Source organism: Papilio machaon, chromosome 25 (assembly GCF_912999745.1).
Source record: "Papilio machaon chromosome 25, ilPapMach1.1, whole genome shotgun sequence".
Classification (NCBI taxonomy): Eukaryota; Metazoa; Arthropoda; class Insecta; order Lepidoptera; family Papilionidae; genus Papilio; species Papilio machaon.
In genome coordinates, this window is record NC_060010.1 from 3,999,644 (window position 1) to 4,009,072 (window position 9,429).

Here is a 9,429-nt window from a genome sequence, read left to right on the forward strand (position 1 = left end):
AGACATCGTTAAGAATTATTGGTTTTAATTTGATCTTCAATGATAAAGTTGAAACCTTCACACAAATTTAGTAGCATTGACAGATAACGTAGATATAATGGATTTTGATAATTAAATTGTAACAATTTTCTTTTCACCTATTTTATAAGTCGATGAAATTATCTTTTACATTAGGAGTCGCTTAAATCACCTATTTCAGTTTACTCTCTCTTTTTTTTGTTTTTACTTAATGGATTGAATGACCGGTGATTTCAGCAAATTCAAAAATTGCAATACTTTTCATCTTTATTTCTTGTTTCTTATAATATATACTCCACTTAAAACATCATTATATCTTATTAGTGTTATAAATGCGAATGTTTAGATGAATGGATGGATGGATGTATGTTTGTTTGAAGGTATCTCCAGAACAGCTCATCGAATCTTGATGAAATTTGGCATGGTTAGTAGACATAGTCTGGAAGAACACATAGGCTTCTTATACAGATTTTTTTAATGCCGCGCGGACAGAGTCGCGGGCAAAAGCTAGTTGCTATAATGCGAAAATTTTGTACCAATTTTTAAGGTAGTTGCGCGAACAGATGAACGTGAACGACACATAGGTTATGTGGAGAATATAGTTAATAGTAAAAAAATATTTGATAAGGGATAATAGTCCGATTTCGACCAATAGGTGACCAGAAGTATAATTAAGTACGCAAATAGAAGACAAATATATCAAACGGTACATATTTAAAAATTGGTATCAAGCTTTCACACTTTTTTTTCTTAATTTCAGTTTTTTCAAATCGCTTAAGTTAATATTTTCTGTCTTATCTTTATAAGGTATTTAAATAGGACATGTTCGTGACATAGTATCTTTGTATCTATATAGTATTTTCTAGTTCACGGGTATGCACACAATTACACAACGAACACCAAAACAGTTTTAAGTAAACGTTTAAGAATTTATGTTTCTTTGATTGCTTTTTTTTTAATAGTTATTAATGCCATAATTATTACAAAAGTATTTTCCACTACACTAATTAAAAAGCTGGAGTAATCTATGTCGTGGAGTTGTGGAAGCCAGCCAAGCTAGCACCTTTTCTTAAATTAAAGAAGACGACATCTTCTTTTTCTTTGACGGTTTTACCGTTCTTCTTTCGGTTTTTACTTTCAACTTACTCTTTCTCTAAATGGGATAAGTAACTATTGGACTTATAGTGACAGAAAATGTTGATCAACTCTTAAATAGCGTGTGTTTAAAGAGTATCCAAGACTAATGTGGGTTTTCTATTGTACCTATAATCTGAATTGGAAATTAAATTAATTCGAGTCAACATGTCGTTAAACGTCAGGTTATTGATATTAATGGATGGAGGTTTTTATTTATTGTTGAATTGAAATTAAATGAAATTACCCAATAAATTACCTAATATTAAATGGCATTAATACATGTTATTAAAATATATTTTTTATACATACTAAAGAATCTTAATGTATGTCATAATAAGTTTAAGAATAATGCCCAAATGGCAACCTAATTTCCTTACATTTTTCTCATTTCTACATTCATAGACTATTTTGAATATTCAATCGGGATAAAAAATATATATAGCACCTAATTTATCGAATTACGTACAACTAAAATGAAGTTACATCCCAAATAATAATTATTACAAAATATTATGAAAATTAATTTACAATTTAAATTTTACTCGTTCTTTAGTTTCTTATCATGTTTGATTTTCGACGCTATGATTCTAACTAGAACTCTCATTACTAAGAATATAGATCCAAATAGAATAAATAAAGTACAAGTGATGAATAATAATAGATCTAGTTCTAGATATTCAGTCCAGGATATGCTAGCGGCTGGGGCTCTCAGGTGTTTTGCGCCACCGTGTCGCAGCACGTAATCGACCCACCACATGGTTCGCTCCAGCGGCGTCTGCGGTTGATCCACCATTAGAGAACGGAGACGAATTATGTTGTCCTTGTATCTGAAATTAGATTATCATTACTTGTAATTGGTATCGATGGGTGAGATTGAAAGGGATCAGGGACAGGACATACAAATATTGGATTGGGTCCAAGTACCGCTCACGAATGGTCGCTTGGGAGGAGACTCTTATCGTTCGTTTCTTGTAAAATCCTTAAACGCCAAATTATCAGGATATTTCTGCAGTATCTCTTCTTTGGGTGCCATCGAAGGTTGGTCGTTGATGACCGTCGGAATGACCGTAGTATAAAGAACGAATAAGTGTTTCTTTCATTAACTGTACGGCAAATATTTACAAAGTTTACTACCGCCATTATTTCACTAGGCGCTGGACTAAATAATTATATTACAATGTCATAGTTTGTAACTACATGTGTGTGTTATCTAACACCTAAACAAAAAAAAATTATAGATGTACCTCTTATCTTCAGCTACCTCTAAAATAGCATTTTTCAACTTTTCTTCGGTAAGCTCTTCGAAATAAAGTCTTTGTCCAATTTCATGATAAACATATTTTTCAACGTTGTACCATTGATCTCCTAGCATTGGTATACCAAGGAGAGGAACTCCGGCTGTGATCGCTTCATCAGTAGACTGTAAACCTCCTTGTGTTATAAACAATTTGATATTTGGATGCCCTGAAATCGTATTAATTTTTGTCTTCATATATCAATCCCACACATGTCCAGCCTTCAAATGAATCATACGAGTATCATCCGGAGGCCTAATTTTAGTCATCTTTCCCTTCCCACCCTCTTCTTACTAGGAAAGGATGGGAAGGGGAAGTGAATTTGGCGGAGGAGGGGACGCATAGGAAAGAGAAATATCCTCTTTCTGTGCGTCCTCTTCTCCGTTGATTAAAGGTAGGCAACGCATCTGCATTTGCGGATGTCTATGGGCAACGGTCGCCTCGCTATTGCGGCGAATAAAGGTGGCCGTTTGTTCGTTTGCCACCTTATGATATAAAAATAAAATCACGTAAAGTGTAATTCATATAGTGTATTGATTAATATGGGAATAAAAATTACATACTTAACAAATCAGCTTGAGGTAGCCATTTATATACTTTTACATTTTTTGATTTCATAACAACTTCATCTGTATCTCGTTTCCAAATTACATTATAAGGTAATTGAGAAAGTACGTTTTCAAACATCTCTATTTTATTTTGCGGCAGCATAGACAGTTGAACGTTTGTGCCAAAACTAAAGTAAATCACACCGTTGTCTGATGCATCCAGATATTGTTGAAGATCCTACGAAATCGTTCAATTACTTATTATAATTTAATAGTAACCGTGGATTTCTGAGACCTAAATCTTCATTTAAAGTTAAAACATATTGTTATATCTGTTTTGTCCAAAAATAATGACAGGTATGACGGTATGTTTTATACAGATATTTTGGTCTCAGAAATATATTGCGTATTAAATCACAACTTAACATTAGCTGGGATTGTCATTAAGCGCTAGTTAATTCATTATAAAAAAAACTTCAAGGTCTCAAGTTTTTTAATCACGATGTTTTCATTTGTATGCATATATTATTTTTAGATACAAATCAAGAAAGTTACAAAAAATCTTTATCGTGAGTTTCTTTGGCAAAAACATGATATCATAAAAAACATTTTTTTTGCTCTTTAAAACTTAAGGTGACAAGTCCAGTTAAACACCCGGATGATATAATACGAGCAAATGAGATAGCGTGCAGAGTGAACGTGTGGAAAAACACTGACAGAAACATTAATGGCTATTTAACTTCAAGGTAATAATAAACTAGTGGTTATGCTAACATGAGTTAAATTACTTATATGCCGTGGGATTCTGAGACCAAAAACTTCATTAAAAATATATTGTTATCTCTGTTTTGTCAAAGATAATGACAGGGATGAAGATATGTTAAAAATTACACAAACTATTGCCTGCGACTTCGTCCGCGTGCATTTAAAATACTTCGTTACTGAATTGTTATTTCAAAAAACAAAACAAGTCTTTCCTACGTAAGTAAATAGTACAATTTCCCTTGAATTTTTCATCCAGATTCGTTCAGACAATTAGGAGTTATTTTGTAACAAACTTTTATACTTTCATCCATCCATTCAAAAGCAAGTAAAAATTAAGATAATACCTGGGGTAAATTTTTTGGTTCCTTCATATGTAATCCACCCATATGTATGACATTTGGTGGTACTGGAGTATTCCCTTCCCAAATTGGATGTATATTGATAAATAACATGTCCACATAATTCTTCAAAATATTTAAGGGCGGAATATCTGGTCCGAAAAACTTTTTAAGCAATTCGTTCTCTTTTTCTTCTCTCCTATTCAATTCATAATGAATTACCAACTGATTATATAGTTCATTTAATTTTTCAAACAAAGTTAAATTGTAAAGTCTTTGCCGGAACATGTGGTGATATAAAATTGGATTTGTTGGTATACCCATTATCTTGTAACTATCTACATAAGGTCCGAATGAACTTATTAATACTGTTGGTGCTCTAAATGTATGTGATATAGCTAACGCTTGAGGGTACATTGATTCTAATAAAATCAAATCATATTTTTCTTTCTTGTTATTTATAAGATGTTGAACTTCTTTTGTTTCCATTAGCTCTTCAAAACTGACAGAAACAAGATCTAATATACCTTTTACTTGATTTAATAAATCCCAGTTATTTCCAGTAACATAAGAGACAAAGTACTTTTTTAACACAGCGTAAGATCTGTCATGTACATCAATTTCTGTTAGATTTTCATGTCCACCACCTTTCGGGTACATTGGATCAGGTGTGACAACTGTCATTCGATGTCCTCGTTTAAGTAATTCTAATGTCAACGGACGAAACACAATTTGATGACTGATTGAAGGACATGGATACACTGCCAGAATATTTGCTGATACAACAAAATCAATAATAGTCACTAATATAAAAATCACACAAAGCTTCATTTTCTTCAAATCTCAGTAAAATTAAAGTAGAGGTTTCCACTTTTAAATTAATAGGCACATAAAGCTATTTGTCTTTTGTTTTGTACGTGATCTGTGCGTAGTTTAAACGATCCGTGAAAAGATTAAAAAATAAACCCGTTTAACGCTTACGCTTCACATATATAAATGGTACGTTACCTGCAATTCTATGTATAAAGTCGACTTGCCTTTACAAAGACTTGTAGTTTGAATAAATTAATAGTTGTTAGTAGTTAGTGTAAATGAACTATATAATTAATTTTGCAACGACGTATAAGGACTTGGAAACGTGACGTGTGTAAATAATGATTGCACTTTTTTATATTCAAGTGTATAAGTTTGTCTTAGTTTATTTGTAAATAAGAAAGCAATAAATTAAGTCTTTACCTCTATTATTAATAAACAGATGATTACATGACACTAAACCCGGTGGGGTGAAAAGTAAATAAAAATTAGAATTTATTGAAAAATTATGGCCAATTTTTGTTTCCTCAGTTCTTGTATTTTTTTCATTTATAATTATAGGTACATAAAATAAAATAAACTAAAAGTTTAACCACTAAGACTGTCGATATAAGTACAATAAAGCAATAACAAGCGATGAATATAATTAAATCTAGATGTATGAACTCAGTCCAGGATATGTTAGCGGCGGGGGCTCTCAGGTGCTTGGCGCCGCCGTGTCGCAACACATAATCGATCCACCACATTGCTCGCTCCAGCGGCGCCTGCGGTTGATCTGCCATCAGCGAACGGAGACGAGCTATGTTATTCTTATATCTGAAATTTTAATTCATCAGTATCATTAAAAACTCTTCCGATTTAATCAGTAAAGCAAGTTACATTTCTCCCTCGATCGTCGTGACTAATATGATATCACGACTTAATGTTTTGCCATTAAATGAAATACGTCTACTTTCCTTTATCCTTTCTTTCGATTGTTACCATTGAGTAAATTCTAGAATACAATGTGAGTTAAGTTTGTGAACTGAGATTCTGCTTATCAGTGTGCCAAAATTATTGAGCTTACTGATAAGCAGAAATCTGCTTTTTCCTCTATCCAATGAAAAAAGCAGGTAAGCATTTAGACAGACATATGGGAAGCTATATTCATTACACACCTTCTACTATCAAGAAATGAAAGTTATGGACGTCTTACAAATATCCCTTTGGAGAACGAAGAGCAGTAAACAAATTACCTATTGTCTTCCGCTACTTCTAATATTGCATTCTTTAAAATGTCCTCAGTGATATCTTCAAAATCGAGTTTTTGTCCAATACCATGGTAAACATATTTCTCGACGTTGTACCACTGGTCTGCTAACAATGGTATACCAAGAAGAGGAACCCCTGCTGTGATCGCTTCGTCTGTAGACTGTAAGCCTCCTTGTGTTATGAACAACTTGACATTTTTGTGCCCTGAAATGTATAAGTGAAGAACACTTGTATATTTGACTATTTCGGACAATGCTTTGAGAATTAAGATATTTTTAATACATTTATTTATAAGATTTCTTATCCATTATTTATAACATTAACATACTTAACAAATCTGCTTGCGGTACCCATTCCAATACTTTAATATTGTCAGATTTTACGACAACGCTGTCGTTATCTCGCCTCCATATTACGTTGTATGGCAATTGAGAAAATACTTTTTCGAAAATATGTATTTTTTCCAGCGGCAGTAAAGTGAGATTTACGTTTGTACCGAAACTAAAGTATATAACACCGTTGTTTGAACTGTCTAAAAATTGTTGAAGATCCTGAAACAAAAAAAAAAAACCTTAAGGTCCTTCGTACACAAGGCGATGTAAATTTTAGATACCTACCGATTTTAATCGCTAAGTAAATTTTGTAATACAATGTCATATAGGGTTGTACCACGCAAAATACGCGCCAGTCGTGGATATGCGGAAATCGAGCCCTTAAAACTATAGGGTTGTACACAGGCGCGCATCCTCGACATTGGTTGCAATTTTCAAGATGTCAGAGCAAATCAGTTGGAATATAGTCACTGCTGCGCTGACCAAATAGACGACTATTACACTTTGTGTGTACAGAGGGTATGCTAAACGTGATTGATACTCGCGACGCAAGGATACAATTATTTTTGAAGATATACATTGCTTTGTGTACGAAGGGGCTAAACGTGGGTTTCGTCGTTTTGAATGGATGTTTAGGTTGGATTAGTTGAAAAAGAAATAAATATTGAGTACCTGCGGTAAACTTTTAGGTGTGCGTGTTTGGACTTGTAATCCGCCCATATACACGACGTTTGGTGGTACTGGATGATTTCCTTCCCAAACAGGATGTAAATTTACAAGCAACAAGTCAACATAATTTTTTAAGACACTTATCGGTGGTGTGTCTGGCCCAAATAGACTTTTAAGTACTTCATTCTCTTTTTCCTCTCTTATTTTATATTCGTAATTAATAACTATCTGGTTGTAAACCTCTGTTGCTTTTTCTAATAATGTTAGATTGTATAGTCTCTGTCGGAACATACTGTGGTATAAAATAGGATGTGTTGGTATTCCCATTAATTCATGAATACCTAAATACATTCCAAATGAACTTATTAATATCGTTGGTGCTTTAATTACATGAGAAATTGCCAATGCTTGAACATATATTGCCTCTATTAATATCAAATCGTATGCTTCTTTGTTATTGTTGATAACATTCTGAACTTCCTTTAATTTCATTTGTTCTTCAAAACTAAATGAAATAAGATCCATTATACCTTTAACTTGATTAATTAAATCTGATTTGCTTCCTGTTACATGTGAAGCCAAATATTTTTTAATAACCGAATATGATACATTGTGTACATCGATTTCTGTGAGGTTTTCATGTCCTCTACCTTTCGGGTACATTGGATCAGGTGTGATAACTGTCATTCGATGTCCTCTTTGAAGTAATTCTAGTGTCAACGGACGAAACACAACTTGGTGACTGATTGAAGGACATGGGTACACTGCCAAAATATTTGCTGATTTAACAAAATCAACAAAAGTGATTACTAGAATAACTATAAAAAACTTCATTGCTTGCGAGTTTAAAATTATGCTTCAAATTAACTGTACTGGTTGTAGTTGTTAAAGACTTGAATTTTAAATAACCAGGAGTAACCTGTCACACCTTGATTTATTTACTCTTGTGATGATCAACTAAAGCACTTGATGACTAATTTTTATCCACTGCCGAATACTTGACCACACATAGCTTAAGAAAGATAACATGACAAAAATTCACTTAATTGAAAAAGCTAACATTTTATCACTGGAATATTTGTCTTATGTAATTAAAAATTAACTTGTAGTCTTAGCGACGACCATTTTAACAATGCAATTCCTTTATACTTACGGTTTGATAACCTTTGTGATATTCTCGACTCTCGCTTAACTAGTCGTGGCTTTCTGAGAACAAAATTTCCGTTCGAAACATATTGTTATATCCGTTTTGTCGATGATATTGAAAGGGATGACGATATGTTTTAAAAATAGATTTTGGTTCTCTTCTGAGTGTGGTTTCTACCCACGGTTATTGCATCATAATTAAAGGTCATCTTTAGCTTGATGTACAGTTGGGCCTATGAGAATTATTTTCATAATTTAGTTCTGACCAGGATTCAGTGAACTTTTGAATAGACTAACAGAATATGCTGGATAGTCCGCTGCTTGCAAATGCAGTTGAAGTTACTGTCAGCTAGTTCTATATCAATTATTAGTTTGATATTCCAACACAGTTATCGCTACCATCAGCCCAAATCAAAAAGGCACAGATATCAGTGTCAGGACAAAAATAAGAAGAAAACATTTTATTCCAAATTTCAATTGCAACTGAGAATAGAAACAAATATTCATATAGTGTGGCATAGTCCTAGGTAAACTTTAATCTACCAGATTAGTGATATAACTGTGCCCAAATCCTCGTACAAAACATAATTATATTGTTGTCTCAGGTTTTAAATTATAGTTAAATGGATGAAAATAAGTTTTTGTATGAGCATTTCGGTACTTAAATCCCACGATTAAAAAGGGATGTATAAAGAACAGCCGTAACAGAGTATGTAGTTATGTAATTTAGTTGTTGTTTTAATCTATCTATATATATCTATATATATAAAAGAAAGTCGTGTTAGTTACACTATTTATAACTCAAGAACGGCTGAATCGATTTGACTGAAAATTGGTGGGCAGGTAGCTTAGAACCAGGAAACGGACATAGGATAATTTTTACCCCGTTTTCTATTTTTTTTATTCCGCGCGGACGGGGTCGTGGGAAAAAGCTAGTGCTTAATAAAAGAGATGTATCATATACGTGTCAAATGTATATCCGATTATTGTAACTATAGACATAAAAACTTATGTGACCCGGTGGTTGTAATTAAAACTAAATTACAGTAGATCATTAGCACCCCTGTCATTTTGAAAAAGTATCAATACAAAATCCTTCTCATATCGTAGATAGCTG

General features: G+C 33.0%; 1 protein-coding gene across 1 annotated transcript; it reads right to left on the reverse strand.

Annotated features, from left to right (window-relative positions):
- Positions 1-1,690: 1,690 nt before the first annotated feature.
- Positions 1,691-8,186, reverse strand: LOC106720367. Its single transcript, XM_014515037.2, has 8 exons — positions 7,170-8,186; positions 6,494-6,716; positions 6,150-6,369; positions 5,480-5,730; positions 4,108-4,943; positions 3,014-3,236; positions 2,400-2,619; positions 1,691-1,982 (listed from the first exon to the last, which is right to left on the reverse strand). Exons 1-8 carry the CDS (start codon positions 7,998-8,000, stop codon positions 1,694-1,696), a joined length of 3,093 nt encoding a protein of 1,030 aa, XP_014370523.2. The 5' UTR covers positions 8,001-8,186; the 3' UTR covers positions 1,691-1,693.
- Between the last annotated feature and the right edge of the window lie 1,243 nt (positions 8,187-9,429).